The sequence below is a fragment of the Acipenser ruthenus genome, chromosome 2 (assembly GCF_902713425.1).
Source record: "Acipenser ruthenus chromosome 2, fAciRut3.2 maternal haplotype, whole genome shotgun sequence".
Lineage (NCBI taxonomy): Eukaryota > Metazoa > Chordata > Actinopteri > Acipenseriformes > Acipenseridae > Acipenser > Acipenser ruthenus.
In genome coordinates, this window is record NC_081190.1 from 95,391,952 (window position 1) to 95,415,799 (window position 23,848).

The 23,848-nt window shown below is 37.6% G+C and overlaps 1 protein-coding gene across 2 annotated transcripts in view; it reads right to left on the reverse strand.

The window, feature by feature from the left end:
- LOC117409054 (catenin alpha-2) overlaps nt 1-23,848 on the reverse strand; it is a 520,292-nt gene that overhangs the window by 321,038 nt on the left and 175,406 nt on the right. For both annotated transcript variants that reach the window (XM_034014606.3, XM_034014607.3), the window contains exon 7: nt 15,746-15,949. In XM_034014606.3, coding sequence (XP_033870497.1) covers nt 15,746-15,949 — 204 coding nt within the window. The remainder of the gene's footprint in view (nt 1-15,745; nt 15,950-23,848) is intronic.

The window sequence follows — 23,848 nt, forward strand, 5'->3', positions numbered from 1 at the left end:
GAACTTGAGCCAAAGAGCCATGGATACATTTTAATCTCATATTACGAGTTTTATTTATTGTAGCATGCCAGCCAAGATACAGTGTTGAAAACCATTAGAGAGACCTTTGTAGGAGTGAAAATCAGACCTGGACGGTGTTCCAGAAGTAATCGTAGACATGCGTTGTGCACAACTATAGTTTTAACCCATGTTTTTACTGTCATTCTTAATTAAAAATTTAATTTGTTGTAAATGTGTACATATATTGTGAGGTAAAACATTTTTTCACAGGATATATTATTCTCAAGCCGCTTCGTTTTCGGTTTAATCTGATTTTTAATCGAAAAATTCCCAGGTTTTACAAAAACTATGATTCGAATTTTGTATCACTCAAGTACATAAAAATAGAAATACAATACACTGCATTACATGCGTTATGTTAATAATAAATTAATGACGTTGAGTGTATTTGCGCTGCAAATGTTGCTGTATCAAAATTGACACTCGTGCAGACCAGCTACGTTTACTAGAGGGCACTATTTCCTCCCTGTAGCCTAAGGGGCAGTGCGTGGGCACCTCTGCATGACACCATGTCTCCAACAGAACTATGACATCTAAATAATTTGTAACTATATATATATTTATATATTACAGCTCCTTTTGATGCAATACCAAGCTTCGCCTTCAAAGCCGCCATTAACTGAAACTGGCGTAGATGAGCTGCTGCTGGTTGTCACTGGGCAAACTGTTCTCGTTCGTTCTCTCTCTCTCTCTCTCTCTCTCTCTCTCTCTCTCTCTCTCTCTCTCTCTCTCTCAGTGAGTGAAACGTGCACCTATATATACAGTTGTGCCGGGATTCAATTACTAATTAATTATTCACTTGAATCCCAGCACGTGAACTAATCTGTGCACTCCCTGTGCTCACATACTATTACATACTTTATCTGCATGTGAAGTGATTGTGCAATCCCCATGCCTAAATACAACTATACATTTTAAATCACTTGTGCTACACAGACCCATTTATATCCTGTGCACCGCTATATCCACATATAACAGACAACATGAAACACAAAGATACGCACAGGGGCGGGGCACACGGCCACAAGCACAAATTACTGTATATCTTTTTCTCTTGACTAAATAAAATATATTTTTTAATGATGTTCTTTTAAAACCATGGTGTTTAATTAAGCAATAGTGCCCGTCAACGATGGCTCTACCGTGTGATAGTTGACTGCTACAGGAGTTATGTGTCCCGAGCCGAAGGCGAGGGTGATAACGAAAGTCAAGGTCAACTATCACACGGTAGAGCCATCATCGAGAGGGCACTATCACTATTAGAAAAAGATTTTCACCATTGTTTTCTTAAAAAAAAAACACCTTAAAACCTTGTACTGAGTCAGGTACCTTTCAAATGAGACTGCGATCTAAAAATGGTATTTTAGACTGCCTTGTTTAACAAGTGAAAATGTTAAGCACTTTGATCAGCTGTATTTGTATAAAGAAAATATGTTTTTTTTTCTATAAATGTTCTACATTAGAAATTTAAAACAAAATGATTATTTAAAATTTTTCTTAATTTACATATTTACTACTTTGCCTTTTAAACTTTTCATTGCTTTGTATTAAAGGGACGTTATAAAGAAGTACCTCTTATAAGCACTTCACAAACCTTAAATTGGGGTGTCTCGACCCCTAGCATTTTCACTTCAGTCAGCAATAAGCATCCACCTAGGGTTCCCAATTCCACCACTGTGTGTGTGTATGTATATATATATATATACAGTGCCTTGCATAAGTATTCACCCCCCTTGGACTTTTCCACATTTTGTAGTGTTACAACCTGGAATTAAAACTGATTTAATTGGGATTTTTACCATTTGATTTACACAACATACTTAACACTTTGAAGGTGCAAAATATTTTTTATTGTGACACAAAAGTTAATTAAACAAAAAAAAAAGACATTTGTTGGTTGCATAAGTATTCACCTCCCTGAGTCAATACTTGGTAGAAGCCCCTGGTAAGTCTCTACCAGCTTTGCACATCTGGATCCTGCAATTTTTGCCCATTCTTCTTGGCAATATTGCTCAAGCTCTGTCAAGTTGGATGGGGACCGTTGGTGAACAGCAATTTTCAAGTCTTGCCACAGATTCTCAATTGGATTGAGGTCTGGGCTTTGACTGGGCCATTCTAAGACATTCAGGATCTTGTTTTTAAACCACTCCAGTGTAGCTTTGGCTGTGTGTTTAGGATCAGTGTCCTGCTGAAAGGTGAACCTCCGCCCTAGTCCCAAGTCTCTTGCAGACTGAAACAGGTTTTCCTTTAGAATTTACCTGTATTTGGCTCCATCCATCTTGTCCTCAATCCTGACCAGTTTCAGTCTCTGCCGATGAAAAGCATCCCCATAACATGATGCTGCCACCACCATGCTTCACCGTGGGGATGGTGTTCTCAGGGTGATGAGCAGTGTTGGCTTTGCGCCACATATAGCGTTTTGCGCTGAGGCCAAAAAGTTCAATTTTGGTCTCATCAGACCAGAGAACCTTTTTCCACATGTTTGCTATGTCTCCCACATGCCTTTTGGCAAAATCCAACAGGGATTTGATATGGGTTTTTTTCAGCAATGGCTTTCTTCTCGCCACTCTTCCATAAAGCCCAGCTTTGTGGAGCGTCCGGGTTATAGTTGTCCCATGGATGGTTTCTCCCATCTCAGCTGTGGATCTCTCCAGCTCCTTCAGAGTTACCATTGGCATCTTGGTTGCTTCTCTGACTAATGCCCTCCTTACCTGGTCACTGAGTTTTGATGGACAGCCTTCTCTAGGCAGAGTCGTGGTTGTGCCATATTCTTCCATTTTTTAATAATGGATTTAACGGTGCTCTGGGGGATGTTCAAAGTTTGGGATATTTTTTTATAACCCAACCCTGATTGGTGCTTCTCCAGAACTTTATCTCGGACTTGTTTTGATAGCTCCTTGGTCTTCATGATGCTGTTTGTTTAGATATGCTCTCTAACAAACTCTGGGGCCTTCCAGAAACAGGTGTATTTAATCTGAGATCATGTGACACTTTAATTGCATACAGGTGGACTCCATTCAACTAATTATGTGACTTCTGAAGGCAATTGGTTGCACCAGAGCTTATTTAGGGGTGTCACAGCAAAGGGGGTGAATACTTATGCAATTAAGACTTATTTGTAAACATGTAGATTTTTTTCCCCACTTCGACATTATGTACTATTTTGTGTAGATCAGTGACAAAAAATCCTAATTAAATCCATTTTAATTCCAGGTTGTAACACTACAAAATGTGGAAAAGTCCAAAGGGGGTGAATACTTATGCAAGGCACTATACATTATATATATATATATATATATATATATATATATATATATATACACACACACATACATACATATGTATGTATGTATGTATGTATGTATATATATATGTATATATATTACTGTGACAGAGATCGAATGAGTCTTAGTGTTAGATCTCCCTCTCGACCTGTGAGAGCACGGTATACGAGGAACAGAGTACCCTTAATGAAATGGCACGACAATTTATTCCGTAGGGTAGATGGAAGTCGGTCAGTTCGGAAGGGGGCGGAGCCATGGCACCCGAGCTCAGTGACCCAGACGGTAAGCGGCGTGGCATCCGAGGACTGGAGGAGCGGATGCGCTCGTTAACCTCGGGGTCATGGGCGAGGGTATAAATAGGGGGCATGGCTTGAGTGATCTGTTCCTTTGCATATGGTTAAGTTTAATAACCGAGAAGGAGCCCGTACTGTGAGGAAACCGTGAGTGTTCTGTGTCTGTGTATTAACACTGTGTGTCTTGTGTGTTATTTGTCACAGAGGATTACTGAGCACGATCCGGAGCTGCAGCCGCAGGCCAGCGAAAAACCCGGACTTCACCACTCACCTTTCACTACCAACTGTCTTTGTGTTTGCACCTTTTAGCACTTGAATCACGCACTGTCTTTTGTGTTCGTGTTTAGTGTGGGTGTCGGAACTGGACTTTGGGGTTGCGGGTCAAACCCGCGGGATTATAAATTAGAAGTGATACACGCCGCTGTATCACTTCCAGCACTATTATCATTTACAGGTTTTGCCTTGAGGCTCTGGACATTTACAAAAATAAATAAACACCCTTGCACCTGTACCAACGTCTGTCTGTGTGATTCTTCTGCACTGCACTCACCTGCACGTCATTACCACTTTGCCACAATTACTTATCCTTAACGTCTTTCATTTAGAATTGCTGAACAGTTGTGTACTGTGGATTGTCTCTTTCAGCTGCTTCTATTTAAAGCCCTGTCCATTGTTTTAACAGTATCCATCGTGGCACACTGGTTGAGTCATATCAAATATGTATTTACAGTTGTTTTTACTTACGCAGTAAACGAGAATACAGATCAAGCGTTATTTAGAAGCTTATATAAATTCAGGCGTTGTGGCAATGGGGCCTCTTTATCGTTCACCTATAGAGGGCGGTGTGGTGGGGGGTGGTCTCCTTAGGGAGCCACAAGGCCAAATCAACCCCCTCACTAACCAGACAACTCAATACTACTGCCGCCCTTTAACTCTATATTAAGAGATGAAATAGAGCAGGTTTACAAACATACCCCATTGTTACAGTGGCTCGATCTGTCCATGACTGCTTGGTATAAATGTTTGTTGTATTACGTTTGAACCAATTCATATTTATTCTAAATTAAATCTAAATTATTGTGGTCATTATTCATTAGCACTATTGAGTTGCAGTAAAGTGGCCTGGCTGAGCTTAATAGTTGAGACCTGTTTTAGCTACACTAAATGATAGCCCAGAGAGACAGCTTTTAAGAGATATCTTTGAGTGAGCTGGCACCCTCCCCAGCACCATCAACAGTATTTCATATTCTATGCAACATGCCCAAATTGTAAAGAAATCCCAGCCAAAGATCGCTGTCTTTACTAGACAGCTTGTTTGTGAAACCATCTCCTGCAGGAATTCAGACTGGCTCCTCTCCCTAGACCATTTTGTTTAAAGATGACATTAGTACACCATGTAACAGATTTGCTTTGAGTCTGGCTTGCTTTAACTATAGATTGTGTGTTCCTGTGTAGGCAGTGTTACATTACTGTTTCATTATGTGTTTCAGCTAGGGTACCATCCTTCTAGGATGCCTTTGTAAACCACCTCTTATGAAAAAAACAATTCATTCAAACTGAATGCATTGGTAATTACTCTATACGAAAAAGAGGAAAAAAAATTGTATAATTTACTCAATCAATTGAGTAACCTTGATAACTACCTTGGACCTTAATTAAGCTATTGTGTTATCCTTCAGTGCACTAAAGAATGGGGGCATGTTTCTTTTAAATAGCTGCACACTATTATGTGCCACATTTCACTAACTGCAAGATTAAACCCCACTATCCAACTCTCTAAATCCTGTTTACAACTTGCACAAAATCTTGCTTCCCCCAGCTCCTCTCACTCGAGCCAGTAATGCATTACAGTGTAGATCAATTGATAGATTGTCCTGTCCAGACTGCCGTAACTAAATCAGCCAGTCCTGATGATTCAGCAGTGATCCAGGAGTCGGGCTGCTGTCACCAATCACTGATCACAGGGATTAGGACAGATATGGACCTTTTGCTGTCACTTGAACCTAATTTATTGCCAACTACCACATTGATTAACCTTGTGAAGTTCAGCGGCACCTTTCTAAAAGAGGAGCGTGAACGATTAAAAAAAAAAAAAAAAACGACATGCTGAAACTCTACATCACTTGATTCAGAGCTCTTGCGTGACCCCAGAGTTCATAGTATTGCAGTTTCATTTAAGACCAGTATTCTAAATAGGCCTTAATGTTCTCATTTATAGCAGTGACTTTTCTTGTGGCTTTTTTTCAAGTAATATTTTATTACAACATTATTTCATGCTCAGAGGACCTTATATTTAGAAATAAAAACGTAAAAATAAATGGAAAAAGAGGCAAGTGGTATTTGGTTTAAGTTTGTGAAGAACCACAAAGGCAGATAAACTGTGCATGTTAGATTCCTACAGTTAGCTATAATAATAACAGTTGAAAGCAATTTAATTTTTATTTGAATTACCAGTAAACTAGTTGGCTGTGAAGTATATGCTAGCAACTTACTCCAGGACAAATATAGATCTAAAGCAACCCTCCCACCAGTTTAATTAGATCACTTTAGAAGACCCTAGCTACTCAAATCCTTGTGAAATTGGCAATATAGTTAATGACAATAATAAATGATGGAAAGAAGCTCAGAAAGGTTTGAGAAGATGGGTGCATTCCTTTTAATTAAGAAAAAACCTCAGATGCCCAATTAAAAAAAATAATATATATATATATATATATATATATATATATATATATATATATATATATATATATATATATATATATATATATATATCTGTATATATATATATATATATATATATATATATATATATATATATATATATATATATATATATATATATACTTACAGTAAACGGTATGCATACACCTCAGGGGGTCTGCAAAAGGTTATGAAATTAACTGAATGCAATGTATCATCTACAGTTCGTCTCCTACATTGCAGTCTCTCCACGCACAATCTTCTGTACTTTCTCACTAAATTATATCGCAATAATTTACAGCTACAGTTTATTTTAAGCTGTGGGTATTAGCTCTGCTGTCTGTGCAAAATGCAGTTAGGAGGTTGATTAATTGGAGAGGTGCACTATTGTATTCGCTGTAGTTAGATAGCCGATATGTACTTGATATAAGCACACTATGATAAGGTTACAAATAGAAACATTATATATATATATATATATATATATATATATATATATATATATATATATATATATATATAATTAACCCTAACTGAAAATGGAACATTAATATTAAATACTACTTATTTAGTCAATTTTGTAAAATATTATGGACTCATGTTTAAATAGAAAGTCATTGCTCTTGTTAGACTCCTTAATTCAATGCCTCGTTTCTCTTCCAATGTCTTACTTAGTCTGCCTCAGTAAACAGAATGCGAAGCCCACGGGTATATGACAAGAAAAAAATGTAAAACACTGTTATATTAATATAAGAAAATGTACAATAAAATGTCATTAACATGTTGATATAACATTACATGTTTGTAGCATATTCATTTACAGAATCAGCAACATTAAATCTTGTTTCTTTGGCTTTAAAACACTAAAATGTGTGATGGGAAGGGTTATACTTACTGTCACCATGGCTTCTGAAGTAGAAGCATAAAAAAGCCATGGAACGCTGTAGGTCTTTCAGAGTTGTCATTGGCCTCTTGGTGGCTTGCCCCTCTTACCCGGCTGCTCAGTTTGGGAGGATGGCCTGCTCTAAGCAGATTCTGGGTGGTGCCGTATACCTTCCACTTCTTAATGATCGACTTGACTGTGCTCCAAGGGATATTCAATGCCTTCGAAATATTTTTATACCCCTCCCTTGATCTGTACCTTTCCACAACTTTATCCCAGAGTTGTTTTGAAAGCTCCTTGGTCTTCATGGTAGTATCTTTGCTTTGAATGCACTACCCAACTGTGGGACCTTACAGAGACAGGTGTATTGAATCGGAAAGCATGTGAACCACTTTTATTGCACACAGATGGTCTCCATTTTACTTATTGTGTGAATTCTAAAGGCAATTGGTTGCACCTGAGCTTATTAAGGAGTGTCATAGCAAAGGGGGTGAATACTTATCTAATAAAGACTTTTCAGGTTTTTATTTTTAATTGATTTGTTTATTCACCGCCCCTCCACCCCCATTTTTTCACACATTGAAAGTGTTGAGTAGGTTGCGTAAATCAAATGAAAAAAAATCCCATTTACATGCATCAAGATTTCATTATATATATATATATATATATATATATATATATATATATATATATATATATATATATATATATATATATATATATATATACAGTACTGTGCAAAAGTTTTAGGCAGGTGTGAAAAAATGCTGTAAAGTAAGAATGCTTTCAAAAATAGACATGTTAATAGATTATATTTATCAATTAACTAAATGCAAAGTGAGTGAACAGAAGAAAAATCTAAATCAAATCCATATTTGGTGTGACCACCCTTTGCCTTCAAAACAGCATCAATTCTTCTAGGTACACTTGCACAAAGTCAGGGATTTTGTAGGCATATAGTCAGGTGTATGATTAAACAATTATACCAAACAGGTGCTAATGATCATCAATTCAATATGTAGGTTGAAACACAATCATTAACTGAAACAGAAACAGCTGTGTAGGAGGAATAAAACTGGGTGAGGAACAGCCAAACTCAGCTAACAAGGTGAGGTTGCTGAAGACAGTTTACTGTCAAAAGTCATACACCATGGCAAGACTGAGCACAGCAACAAGACACAAGGTAGTTATACTGCATCAGCAAGGTGTCTCCCAGGCAGAAATTTCAAGGCAGACAGGGGTTTCCAGATGTGCTGTCCAAGCTCTTTTGAAGAAGCACAAAGAAACGGGCAACGTTGAGGACCGTAGACGCAGTGGTCGGCCAAGGAAACTTACTGCAGCAGATGAAAGACACATCATGCTTAGTTCCCTTCGCAATCAGAAGATGTCCAGCAGTGCCATCAGCTCAGAATTGGCAGAAAACAGTGGGACCCTGGTACACCCATCTACTGTCCGGAGAAGTCTGGTCAGAAGTGGCCTTCATGGGAGACTTGTGGCCAAAAAGCCATACTTCCGACGTGGAAACAAGGCCAAGCGAATCAGCTATGCACGAAAACACAGGAACTGGGGTGCAGAAAAATGGCAGCAGGTGCTCTGGACAGATGAGTCAAAATTTGAAATATTTGGCTGTAGCAGAAGGCAGTTTGTTCGCCAAAGGGCTGAAAAAAAATCCCATTTATGAATGAGTGAGTGTCTGCAGGCAACAGTGAAGCATGGTGGAGGTTCCTTGCAAGTTTGGGGCTGCATTTCTGCAAATGGAGTTGTGGATATGGTCAGAATTAATGGTCTCCTTAATGCTGAGAAGTACAGGCAGATACTTATCCATCATGCAATACCATCAGGGAGGCATCTGATTGGCCCCAAATTTATTCTGCAGCATGACAACGACCCCAAACATACAGCGAAAGTCATTAAGAACTATCTTCAGCGTAAAGAAGAACAAGGAGTCCTGGAAGTGATGGTATGGCCCCCACAGAGCCCTGATCTCAACATCATCGAGTCTGTCTGGGATTACATGAAGAGAGAGAAACAACTGAGGCTGCCTAAATCCACAGAAGAACTGTGGTTAGTTCTCCAAGATGTTTGGGCCAACCTACCTGCCGAGTTCCTTCAAAAACTGTGTGCAAGTGTACCTAGAAGAATTGATGCTGTTTTGAAGGCAAAGGGTGGTCACACCAAATATTGATTTGATGTAGATTTTTCTTCTGTTCACTCACTTTGCATTTTGTTAATTGATAAATATAAACTATTAACATGTCTATTTTTGAAAGCATTCTTACTTTACAGCATTTTTTCACACCTGCCTAAAACTTTTGCACAGTACTGTATATATATATATATATATATATATATATATATATATATATATATATATATATATATACTGCTGTGCAAAAGTCTTAGACACATTCAGGAGTTACAATATATGGATGTTATGAGCATCAACAATTTATTCAGAGCCTCCACTAGTGTTTTCTATTATAATAACTTTGATTGTTATTAATACAGCTTAGTTTGGGTGAGAAGAAACCAAGCTTGTCATTTAGCAATCTTTAATGCACATTTATCAGACTCTTCAAAAACTTGTGATCCCAACAACTCAAAGTAAACTATACATAAGCAGCCATTATGAAGTGTTGTAGTAGCTAATCCATCACATTTACCAATCAAATGTAATTGATGACTCATTTTCAGGTGTTCCTTGTCATTAACATCAGGTGTTCCGCTCTACACATCCATAAAGCTAAAAGCCCACTTTTCGTACTGCAGAATACGGATCTATCAGGATTAACTGTTAGCTTAAAACAAAATGGCTAAAATGTCAGTAGAAGATCGCCATAGAATTGTGTTTCTGTATAAACATTTAGTGAAATAGCTTGCATCACTAGATTTTCAAGATGCGATATCTAAAGCATATTCAACAAGTACAGAGAAACATCATCTGTAATTGACAAACCCAGGACTGGAAGACCCAGAAAGCTGTCTAACAAGGATGAGCAATACTTGAAGATAATATCCTTAAGGAATAGAAAGAAGACAAGCATTGAATTGACAACAGAACTGGCAGACCGCTGAGGTGTCGTTGTCCATCCATCAACAGTACGAAGGTCACTTTTGAAATCAGGACTTAAAGGATGCGTTGCAGTAAGAAAAATTCTGTTAAGAAAGGGCAACACGACTAAAAGGCTAAAATATGCACAATAACACAGAAATTGGATTGTGGAACAATGGTCAAAGGTGCATTTATTTGGATCTAATTGAAGACAGTATGTGAGACGACAAACAGAGCCTTGCTTGAAGCCAACAGTTAAGCATGGAGGAGGTTCAACTCAAGTTTAGGGGTTCATGTCCTCAAGTGGTGTTGGAAAATTGCTGACAATTATTGGTATATTGACTGCAGCAGGTACAAACAAATGTTAATCCGCCATGCTATCCCCAGTGGTGCAAGACTTAGATTGGTCCAAGCTTCATCTTACAGCAAGATAATTATCCAAGACACTCAGGTGGAATAATTAAAATTTATTTGCAAAATAAAGAGGACACTGGAGTCCTTTAACGCATGGAATGGCCCCCTCAAAGCCCAGATCTCAATATCATTGAAGCTGTATGGCACTATTTGGACAAAGAAAAAGATAATTATCCAAAACACTCAGCTGGAATAATTAAAACGTATTTGCAAAATAAAGAGGAAGCTGGAGTCCTTCCGCACATGGAATGGCCCCCTCAAAGCCCAGATCTCAATATCATTGAAGCTGTATGGGACTATTTGGACAAAGAAAAAGATAATGATCCAAAACACTCAGCTGGTATAATTAAAACCTATTTGAAAAAGAAAGAGGAAGCTGGAGTCCTTCAAGGCATGGAATGGTTCCCTGAAAGCCCAGCTCTCAATATCATTTAAGCTGTATGGGTCTATTTGGACAAAGAAAAAGTAAAAAAGAACCCCAGCAACTTAGATGATCTCTGTAAGGTCTACAAAGAAGCGTGGAGCAACATCCCACAAGAGTTTATAACACAATTATTTGAAAGTGTCCCTAGAAGAATTTCAGTGTTTTTGAAGGTAAAGGGTGGACATACTCCCTATTAGTTTATATCAAGGTATATTGTGTATGAATTTGGTTATTTGAGTAAGATTTTCTTTTTCATAATGTATTTGCATTGAACACAAAGTTTTAGTTTCCTTATGCATCAGAGTAGAAAAATGCAAAATGTCTAAAACTTTTGCACAGAGGCTTGTCATAAGAGGCTATGGAGGCTAAGCCTACATGTAATTTTGTAAAAGTAAAAAGAGGCTTACCCTACGGCATGCTTTCCAAGGTCTACTGTATTGCTATTAGCTAATGTAGCCTCAAAATGGGTGAAATTCTGTGTGTCTTCAATCTGTAATCACCTATCTGTCAAGTTTTAATGTGTTTGTATTGGCTACACGATGCAAGCTTGCGGCTAGCCTCTACCACTCATAATTAGACTTGATCTTGACGTGCTTGTTGCAAAGCAGGTTATGGGTCATGTGTGGCTACTCGCTTAAGTTTCGATTTCCATAGTTGTAGAGTACGTTGTAGATTTTTTTTTAATTCATACGTCATTTTCCTCGCTTTCAACTGTTTGGTTTTTCAAACCGGCTTTTCATCTTCCCAGTGGAAATCTGTGGGCTAAAGTGATTTAAAAAATCTTCCACGGGTTGTAAAAATATTTTTGTTCTACAAATGATATCACTCAAGATTCATCAATCAAGTAAGTCTACGATGTTTTTTGTTATATTCAGTTGCTTGCCTTATGTGCTGCTTAAACTATATTAATGTATTACATTTCTTATTAAATTACAAAGTACCTTTTGAAATGGGCAACGTTTTATTGCGTATAATAAAAAGTATAATATATATATATATATATATATATATATATATATATATATATATATATATATACAGTGCCTTGCGAAAGTATTCGGCCCCCTTGAACTTTGCGACCTTTTGCCACATTTCAGGCTTCAAACATAAAGTTCATATCTGTAATTTTTTGTGAAGAATCAACAACAAGTGGGACACAATCATGAAGTGGAACGAAATTTATTGGATATTTCAAACTTTTTTAACAAATAAAAAACTGAAAAATTGGGCGTGCAAAATTATTCAGCCCCCTTAAGTTAATACTTTGTAGCGCCACCTTTTGCTGCGATTACAGCTGTAAGTCGCTTGGGGTATGTCTCTATCAGTTTTGCACATCGAGAGACTGAAATGTTTGCCCATTCCGCCTTGCAAAACAGCTCGAGCTCAGTGAGGTTGGATGGAGAGCATTTGTGAACAGCAGTTTTCAGTTCTTTCCACAGATTCTCGATTGGATTCAGGTCTGGACTTTGACTTGGCCATTCTAACACCTGGATATGTTTATTTGTGAACCATTCCATTGTAGATTTTGCTTTATGTTTTGGATCATTGTCTTGTTGGAAGACAAATCTCCGTCCCAGTCTCAGGTCTTTTGCAGACTCCATCAGGTTTTCTTCCAGAATGGTCCTGTATTTGGCTCCATCCATCTTCCCATCAATTTTAACCATCTTCCCTGTCCCTGCTGAAGAAAAGCAGGCCCAAACCATGATGCTGCCACCACCATGTTTGACAGTGGGGATGGTGTGTTCAGGGTGATGAGCTGTGTTGCTTTTACGCCAAACATAACGTTTTGCATTGTTGCCAAAAAGTTCGATTTTGGTTTCATCTGACCAGAGCACCTTCTTCCACATGTTTGGTGTGTCTCCCAGGTGGCTTGTGGCAAACTGTAAACGACACTTTTTATGGATATCTTTAAGAAATGGCTTTCTTCTTGCCACTCTTCCATAAAGGCCAGATTTGTGCAGTATACGACTGATTGTTGTCCTATGGACAGAGTCTCCCACCTCAGCTGTAGATCTCTGCAGTTCATCCAGAGTGATCATGGGCCTCTTGGCTGCATCTCTGATCAGTCTTCTCCTTGTATGAGCTGAAAGTTTAGAGGGACGGCCAGGTCTTGGTAGATTTGCAGTGGTCTGATACTCCTTCCATTTCAATATTATCGCTTGCACAGTGCTCCTTGGGATGTTTAAAGCTTGGGAAATCTTTTTGTATCCAAATCCGGCTTTAAACTTCTCCACAACAGTATCTCGGACCTGCCTGGTGTGTTCCTTGTTCTTCATGATGCTCTCTGCGCTTTAAACGGACCTCTGAGACTATCACAGTGCAGGTGCATTTATACGGAGACTTGATTACACACAGGTGGATTCTATTTATCATCATTAGTCATTTAGGTCAACATTGGATCATTCAGAGATCCTCACTGAACTTCTGGAGAGAGTTTGCTGCACTGAAAGTAAAGGGGCTGAATAATTTTGCACGCCCAATTTTTCAGTTTTTTATTTGTTAAAAAAGTTTGAAATATCCAATAAATTTTGTTCCACTTCATGATTGTGTCCCACTTGTTGTTGATTCTTCACAAAAAATTACAGTTTCATATCTTTATGTTTGAAGCCTGAAATGTGGCAAAAGGTCGCAAAGTTCAAGGGGGCCGAATACTTTCGCAAGGCACTGTATATATATATATATATATAAATATAAATATATATATTTTAGTCTCCCCACTTATTAAAGTCAGGAGCCGCTACTATATATCTTGTAATAAATGGTTCAATTTCAATGTATAAAACAGTCATCACCAAGCTTCGAATCACAAATCATCATAACATTCACAGGGTTCTCCAAGTACCATTTTAACTTGTAAAATTCTGCTCAGTCACTAAGTCAAATATTGTATTGCTACAGATACTGTAATTATTTAGTTCATTAACTGGCCATGAACATCATCCTACAGGCCAAAACAAAACAAGTTCTACCTCAACAAATACAATATGAAGGCAATAGAGAGGCCTGGAGGAGTTAGGTATATTTATGGTCAATTGATAACTATTCCTGGTGCTATTCACAGTAAAACTAAAATCTAACTTGCTGGCAACATGACATGTGTATGACAAAGCATAACACTTACAGCAATGCATGGTGGGGAATCTGTGAGGTTTGGAATAACTTTCAAACTGGATTTGGAAAGTCCTTGACAGCTGCCAGGATTTAGCCAATATTGATCTACTTTCAAACAAATCAATTGTCAATGTTCCAAGTTCGACAAGAGTTCACTTCCACAGGACTACAGTATGAGCCTAAACACTGCTTGTATGGTAACAAAACAAAACAAAACAAAAGATACTGTTAATAAAGTCTTTAACTATCTCCTATTTTTTCCCAATGTGCTTTTTCTTTTTTTATTTTGTAACATTAACATGCTTCTTTTCTCTTTTCCAAAAATAGGAGTTAATTGAGGAAGCACACTTAAAATATGGACCAAGGTGTTTTAATAATAGTAATTATTTCCAGTTCTGCCATCCATCAGATTTGAAGATTGCATGGTAAAATGTTAAATGTTAGTGTTCCAGCTGGGTGTAGTCAAAGATCCCATGTTATAAATTGCTGCCAAAGCAACCATAAGGTTCTAATTGCTTTAAATATTAGACATATTGCGAGAGTCCCGAATAACATCTTTTCTATTATTAATACTTGGGAGGCTTCATTAGTATTCTCTGAACATGCATTGTGATTTATAGGGAAGATAACTTTGTAATATATCAACCTGGCGTTTTTTTAATGAGTTTGAAACTTGTTTTAAAGAACAAACATCTCTAATATTAAATATTACTCACTCAGTCCAAGTAAAGTAACCAAATTATCTTTTTTTAAAACATTTAACTTTAAAACTAAAGTTCCCAAGGAAATTTGTAACATATTTCTATTTTATGACAAACACATTACAAACCTTTACACAGATGTAAACCTGGATGGAGGATGGGAGAAAACCTTGAGACCAAGCACACCACAAGCAAGTGTCTTAACCACTATGATCACACCAACAGGGGTCAAAATCCATATCGGCAGTGCATCATACAGTACTGCTTGTTACAGAGACCTAAATATTTAAATTGAACGCTTTTTTTTTACTTTTACTGAAGTCATCATGAAGCAAATAAAAAAAAAAAAATATGCCCCTGGCCTACCCATAAACCAAGTAGCTGGAAGTTAATTAAAAATACTAGATATAATTCAAGATATGAACTGGTTACACAATATTAGCTGCTCACTTCCACTGTTAAATATTTCATCTTGCCAATATCATTTTTTAAATACTTTGTTATAACCTTATCATTCTTGCCAATACATTATTGAAAAGGCAGTGACTACATAGTGCAGTGTGGTTTGACCAAGCAATTTTCATTTTCAAATGAATACTTTCTTCCAATACATACACACACGGCTTATTCAGTAACAGTAAACATATTTAAGAAAAGGAAAAAAAAAGATGTTCAAGAAAAAATATATATATTAAAATATGACAATATGCTTGCTGTTATCTAAGTATTGGGTTGTGTTTAATAGCAAGGCTTGCTCAAGGCAGTCTTTAAAAGTAGCAAAAAGGAACCCGCTTCTATTGCAGATAAAATTGCGACTTACATTATTCATGTACTCGCTTAGCAAATCCTGCAGGGCCTGTCGCACAGCATTACACTCGGCCACAATTCTCTCCCGCCGGTCGTCACGTGTGCACGAGGAGTCTGCCATCAGCGCTGCTCCACTGATGATACTCTCCAAGCGCTCCTCCAGGGACGGCCTGAAGCGCGCTTCACTGAAGGTCAGCGGATCTAAAATGATCTTGTTCTGAAAAAGAAAAGAAACATATTTTTAAATTAAGAACTGCTGAATTCATTTAACATTGGCCATTGGTACAGTACATCTCTTTTTTGCACTTGAATTTGCTCGACTGAGTTACAATACTTTATAACTTTGTTGCTACTTCTGCAATTTACAGATGCCTAGAATAGTTATCATCATAATAATAATGATGTGTGGCAGGGTTGAGTTTGGCAGAGATGGGGTTAAAATATCATCCCTGAAGAATCTATGTGTGGAATGTGGTCAGTCTCAAATTGCATAACTGATTGCCAATCTAAGTTTGACTATACAGTATATATATATATATATATATATATATATATATATATATATATATATATATATATATATATATATATATATATATATATATAAGTAGGAGCCAGACCCTTTGTTACAGGGCTCTTGTTTAGGACACATCGAAGAGAAGCAGGTTGTGCTCTGGATGATTCAGCACTGTGATAGTTTTAACTTGGGTGCTTTATTTCAGGTGATTTTTTATTTGTATTTTTGTTTACTTATTTTTATTAATTTGTTGTTAAATGAAACTGCATTAAAAAGTGATCTAACTGCTATTCGTGCCGCTTACCTTGACCTCAACGCTACCCTGACACAGATGGCATGCACACTATTGAAAGTTAGCAGTGGGAAACACTGCAAATCAAAACAAAACAGGAGCATATATATTTTTAAGCTATTTAAATCTGACAGCAATTATTGCAGCAGATGGTTTCTGAAAACGTTAAGCAACAGTAGCCAGAGGCGAAGAGAAAATGACCTTCAAGGATAGTTTTAGGACAAGAGAGTTACAGCCATGAGTTTTATGAAGCTTTTAAGGGCTGAATGCAGAATAAGATAACCCAGTTTTATTGTTTAAGTTGCTACAAAATATACATTTTATGAGGTCTGTATGAACAAATTACCATATTGATGACTGCAATGTTATATTTTATGACTGTACAATTTAAATAACGTATTCACTGCAGTACTTTCACTACTATACTTTTAAATGCTGAATTCATGCAGAGGCTGCTCTTTTTATTGGTAACATTATAGCAGCTCATTGTGCTTGTGCCAGTATATAAAGCTCTTTATCCAAGCAGCTTCTTGAAATAGGAACTTTGGACATACAGTGTAACATCAAAACAGCAAAAACGTTAAGCAAATCTATGTTTGAAAGACACCCTTACAGAAGAACTGAAACACGCCATTGCCGAATATAAAGTAATACATTCATCTTGTGGTTGTATTGTTGAAAAAAAAGGATATACAACAGTGCTGTTCAAATTCAGAATCTTCTTCAGGCACTGATATATGAAGCCGTCAGTGCAAGTGCAAGTATGTGAGAAGTCTTGTTGGAGTTCCTTACATTCTGTTACTGTACAGACGTTAACTTGCTCTGACTGGGAACCATAAATAAGGTGCTGCTCGGAGGAGATCGATATTTCACTCATGAGTCCTTCACCAACAATTTAAGCCACTTAGTTGAAGACAAGATAACCTGAGATAACATGTACTTGCACTAATGGGTTCAAGTCAGAAGTTTCTGCTTAAGAAGCCATTTTATCATATCAAAATCTGCTAAAATGCCATGGGCTTGATTCCTTTTTTTTCCAAGGAGGCTGTGTGGTCCAGTGGTTAAAGAAAAAGGCTTGTAACCAGGAGGTCCCCAGTTCAAATCCCACCTCAGCCACTGACTCATTGTGTGACCCTGAGCAAGTCACTTAACCTCCTTGTGCTCTGTCTTTTGGGTGAGACGTAATTGTAAGTGACTCTGCAGTTGATGCTGACTCTGCAGTCTCTGTAAGTCGCCTTGGATAAAGGCATCTGCTAAGTAAACAAATTAATTTCATTCTTCTTTCAAAATATATATATATATATATATATATATATATATATATATATATATATATATATATATATATATACAGTATATGTATATATATATATATTAAAAAAGCAACTACTGTGGTGCTGAAACAGCTTCTACACACAGTGGTCTATTTTAAGACCACCACCTCAGAAATGATCTACCTGATCTTTCGCAGACCTCATTCAAATGTACTTTTATTAATCTAGCCATATTTATGGCAGGCAGCTTGAACTGAAGAGCAGCAGCTACTAACTCAGGTAAAATAACCTTAACACATAATTTGAAGCCTACTGTGGTGGTTTATTGCTAGCGAATGCTTAGTGAAACTGGTCTGTTAGGCAGAGGTAAGCAAGGTACTGTATTTCACCATGATACTATGATAGAAAAAAACTATAATATGACAGCTCCTACAGTTCATCCTGCTTCAACTTAAACAGAAGTGTGTGAGGTGTAAAAAGTAAAGCTCCCTCGACCATGTAGGTGAATAAGTGAGTCTAAAATAGCTTGAATAATCCTCTAAAGTGCAAGGCTGTTTGTCAAATGTGAAAGGTAAGAAGATAAAATGTCTGTAAAGGCTGCTTTTATATAACCTATTTTTTGTAGTAAAAGAATGGCACAGTTTTACAGACAGGGTTGTCTTCAAAGATAGTTGAACGGGGTAAGAACAATGGTGAAATATGTGTACGATTAAAAATGAATTTACCTACTGTCTAGACTACTTTTGCCACGGTGCTATAACAGTTGCATTAAAGACTATTATGTGGTCCAGATGGTGTAATTTTGAAAAGAACAGAAGTGTGTATAATAGTAGGGCCTTGAATTATTTTCACTTCAATCATCATGTTTCTCTTTCAGTACATGGCAATCATGTTTTTCATTGGTATTCTGGGCTCACAGCTTTTTAAAATCGTTAGGTGTTGGTGAACTTGGACCATTTTACTGTTTTGGTTTCAGAGCATATGAGCCCAATGGAATAATGGAACAATGCGTTTATTTACTTGACATGCTGTGGAACTTAAGACCCCATTATGAAGCAAGTGCAAAGCAAATCTAATCATTTAATGGTAAAAAAAGAAAACAAACTATAATCAAACTGCTACCCATAGCAAAATAAATTGTGTTGTGCTTGTTTTATACTGTTTCATTTTTTTTTCTGTCACAAAGTTAGCGTTGACACTTTTTTTTTTCATAATAGACCCTATGGAGAGTCTCTAATGCAAAAACCATGTGTAATCTTGTGATTTGCTACCTACAGCTACTACTGAGTATTTGTAATTCATTTCACAGGATGAGTTGTAATCCATTAAATAGTAAAGTGTTTTTTGTTTTGTTTTGTTTTGTTTTGTTTTGATGGTTTAAACATAATAGATTCAGATACAAGCTGGGTTTATACTGCAGAAAGTTCTGGGAACAATTCTCAATTAGCACAATTCTTATTACTGGCCTCCCCTCCTACTGCAAGCAGGCTCCTTTAGATCTCAGTGTGAATGGTAAGTAAAGCATTTTCAGAGGAATGACTGCACAGGGCACAAAGCAGGAAATACTTCATAGTTTACTGTTATACACATATAAGCAGCAGTGTGGAGTAGTGGTTAGGGCCTCTTGACCGCAGGGTCGTGGGTTCAATCCCAGGTGGGGGACACTGCTGCTGTACCCTTGAGTAAGATACTTTACCTAGATTGCTCTAGTAAAAACCCAACTGTATAAATGGGTAATTGTATGTAAAAAATAATGTGATATCTTGTAACAATTGTAAGTTGCCCTGGATAAGGGTGTCTGCTAAGAAATAAATAATAATAATAAATAATATTGTAACACACTGTAACAGGGGAGATCTGGACTGACTGTCTGGCACATCCGTATTACTGCAGGTAGAGGGCAGCAGTCTCGTGGGATCCGCCTGTCGGTCATGGCGATGACACGGAGAGGTGGGGAAGAGGGTGTGTGTGCTTTCCCTCTCTCTGAGTGGCTGAGGGGCGGGCCTTGGGAGACTGCTCGGCCCATAAGATCTGGTTTGGTTGGGCGCTCGGGTGGCCGTGTTTGGGGAATACCCAGTGACACTGACGAAAGACGTCAGTTTTAAAATAAAACGAGGCAAAACTGGCTGAGAAAAACAGCCGGCCTTAAAATAATTTAACGAGAAAAGAAATAACAGAAATCACCACGCACCCGAGGGGACGTGCTTAGTTGTACGGGGAACTCCGGCCATCCCAGTGTATAGAGGGTAATTGAGCGTAGGACGGAGGCCCGTTCTGACCGGCTTAGCGGCAGTGGGGGCACTGCGTAAGCAGCACTTTTTGTTTGTAGTTTTATTACTGTGTTTTATTTTCCCTTTTTCTTTCGCCTTTATTATTATTATTATTATTATTATTATTATTATTATTATTATTATTATTATTATTATTATTATTAATTATACACATTATACAGATATCACATTATTTTACATACAATTACCCATTTATACAGTTGGGTTTTTACTGGAGCAATCTAGGTAAAGTACCTTGCTCAAGGGTACAACAGCAGTGTCCCCCACTGGGGATTGAACCCACAACCCTCCGGTCAAGAGTCCAGAGCCCTAACCACTACTCATCATGGCATTAATCATCATGGCTCTCTCCAGTTTCTGGCTCTTATTATTTGAATGACATTCAAACAAGTTTTAAACCCTGCTATACACAAAATGTATGGGTACTCTTAGTGCTTCCATAAACTGAAGCGGCCGTCTGATCTGGTTTCAGAAATTAGCAGTGAAAGTGCAGATCAACAAAAAGCACTGATACAAGGGGAGCCAAAAATGAATACATGAAGTATTAGTGAGCCATCAACGTTGAACAGGAACCCTAAATATTGTTCGATTTCTTTTTATAATTACATCTGTGTTGACTCTTATTAACATCACACATGCGCCATGACAATAACACGCTATTCTTACTCAACATTCTAACTTAACAATCACAGCAAGATTCAACCCATAGAAATAATTTTTTGGATTTTAGATAAAGTAAAAAGCTGACATTCAATTTTTGGTTTAAATACATTATAAATATTTTCAAAGACTAATCATTTTAGAAGAATGAGATTATTTATTTTACCAGTAAGATAAAGAATCATTTGGAAGATAGCTAACTTCCCAAACTGTCAGCCAAAGGAATTGTTTAGCAGTAGATAACTTGGTTTATCAGGTAATACGGTTGCAATCTCTTAGAAGGCAATAGCAATGCTATTCAGCTGCCTCTTATCAACAGTAATACAACTCTGCCGTAATCACTTAACCTCTGGGCACAAGGAGACATCAACAAACAGTCCTATCATTACTTCCTGTCCGGTATTATTTTGGCATTATTACACTAGATTAAAAAAAAAAAAAAAAAATGATGATAAAAAAGTCTTTAAAAATAGCAAAATAGTAAATGTTTGTTAAACGAAAGTGACTGCACTTCCATGAACGTTCATAGAGAACTGTAGTAATCCCATGAATGAGGATTGCTGCGTGATGGTGGTCCACTATGAAAGGCGCTATATACAGTAAAGATGGATTGATTGATTGATTGAATAACCAACGAGCCCCTGAAGATGGTGGAATGCATTGTTTATGGCTATTCTCATGGGTAAAATAACCATAGCACTCTATAAGCATTCATGTACTTTATATAAGTTTATATAACAAGCACAATGTTTGGAGAAAAATATACAGTACTGTGCAAAAGTTTTAGGCAGGTGTGAAAAAATGCTATAAAGTAAGAATGCTTTCAAAAATAGACATGTTAATAGTTTATATTTATCAATTAACAAAATGCAAAGTGAGTGAACAGAAGAAAAATATTTGGTGTGACCACCCTTTGCCTTCAAAACAGCATCAATTCTTCTAGGTACACTTGCACACAGTTTTTGAAGGAACTCGGCAGGTAGGTTGGCCCAAACATCTTGGAGAACTAACCACAGTTCTTCTGTGGATTTAGGCAGCCTCAGTTGCTTCTCTCTCTTCATGTAATTCAGGGCAGCAGTGTGGAGTAGTGGTTAGAGCTCTGGACTCTTGACCGGAGGGTTGTGGGTTCAATCCCCAGTGGGGGACACTGCTGCTGTACCCTTGAGCAAGGTACTTTACCTAGATTGCTCCAGTAAAAACCCAACTGTAAAAATGGGTAATTGTATGTAAAATAATGTGATATCTGTATAATGTGATATCTTGTAACAATTGTAAGTCGCCCTGGATAAGGGCGTCTGCTAAGAAATAAATAATAATAATAATAATAATCCCAGACAGACTCGATGATGTTGAGATCAGGGCTCTGTGGGGGCCATACCATCACTTCCAGGACTCATTGTTCTTCTTTACGCTGAAGATAGTTCTTAATGACTTTCGCTGTATGTCTGGGGTCGTTGTCATGCTGCAGAATAAATTTGGGGCCAATCGGATGCCTCTCTGATGGTATTGCATGATGGATAAGTATCTGCCTGTACTTCTCAGCATTGAGGAGACCATTAATTCTGACAAGATCCCCAACTCCATTTGCAGAAATGCAGCCCCAAACTTGCAAGGAACCTCCACCATGCTTCACTGTTGCCTGCAGACACTCATTTGTGTACCGCTCTCCAGCCCTTCGGCGAACAAACTGCCTTCTGCTACAGCCAAATATTTCAAATTTTGACTCATCAGTCCAGAGCACCTGCTGCCATTTTTCTGCACCCCAGTTCCTGTGTTTTCGTGCATAGTTGAGTCGCTTGGCCTTGTTTCCACGTCGGAGGTATGGCTTTTTGGCCACAAGTCTTCCATGAAGGCCACTTCTGACCAGACTTCTCCGGACAGTAGATGGGTGTACCAGGGTCCCACTGTTTTCTGCCAATTCTGAGCTGATGGCACTGATGGACATCTTCCGATTGCGAAGGGAACTAAGCATGATGTGTCTTTCATCTGCTGCAGTAAGTTTCCTTGGCCGACCACTGCGTCTACGGTCCTCAACGTTGCCCTTTCTTTGTGCTTCTTCAAAAGAGCTTGGACAGCACATCTGGAAACCCCTGTCTGCCTTGAAATTTCTGCCTGGGAGAGACCTTGCTGATGCAGTATAACTACCTTGTGTCTTGTTGCTGTGCTCAGTCTTGCCATGGTGTATGACTTTTGACAGTAAACTGTCTCCAGCAACCTCACCTTGTTAGCTGAGTTTGGCTGTTCCTCACCCAGTTTTATTCCTCCTACACAGCTGTTTCTGTTTCAGTTAATGATTGTGTTTCAACCTACATATTGAATTGATGATCATTAGCACCTGTTTGGTATAATTGTTTAATCATACACCTGACTATATGCCTACAAAATCCCTGACTTTGTGCAAGTGTCCCTAGAAGAATTGATGCTGTTTTGAAGGCAAAGGGTGGTCACACCAAATATGGATTTGATTTAGATTTTTCTTCTGTTCACTCACTTTGCATTTAGTTAATTGATAAATATAATCTATTAACATGTCTATTTTTCATTCTTACTTTACAGCATTTTTTCACACCTGCCTAAAACTTTTGCACAGTACTGTATATTAAAACCTATGTTTAATACTAGATATCAGAGAATTACTTTATTTAGATCAAGTTCCGCATATGCTGCACAACCCAGCACAATTTGGAACAGATTCGCCTGGTCATTTTATCGTTGGATTTGAATGAATACAACATAGATTCTAAAATGATATCAGGTAAGATACATATTCACTCAGGACCACCAAATATGAACAAGTTATTCAATATTAGATATCTCAAAGTTATATGTCAAAACAATTACACTTCACATCCCAAACATAAGTACTTCTTTAATAAACCCATGGAAATCATCCCTACTCCTGAAATGGAAAGTAGGTACATTGACTCCATCCACTATTTGTCAGGGTTTAATGCTTGTAATGTTGTAAATAGTCTTGGTCAACATCATACTGTAAAACAGATATAATCTGATCTCACTTTCTTACTGCCCAACAGGCCAAAGTGACCTACACCCAATGCAAAATACACAGGCATTGTACATT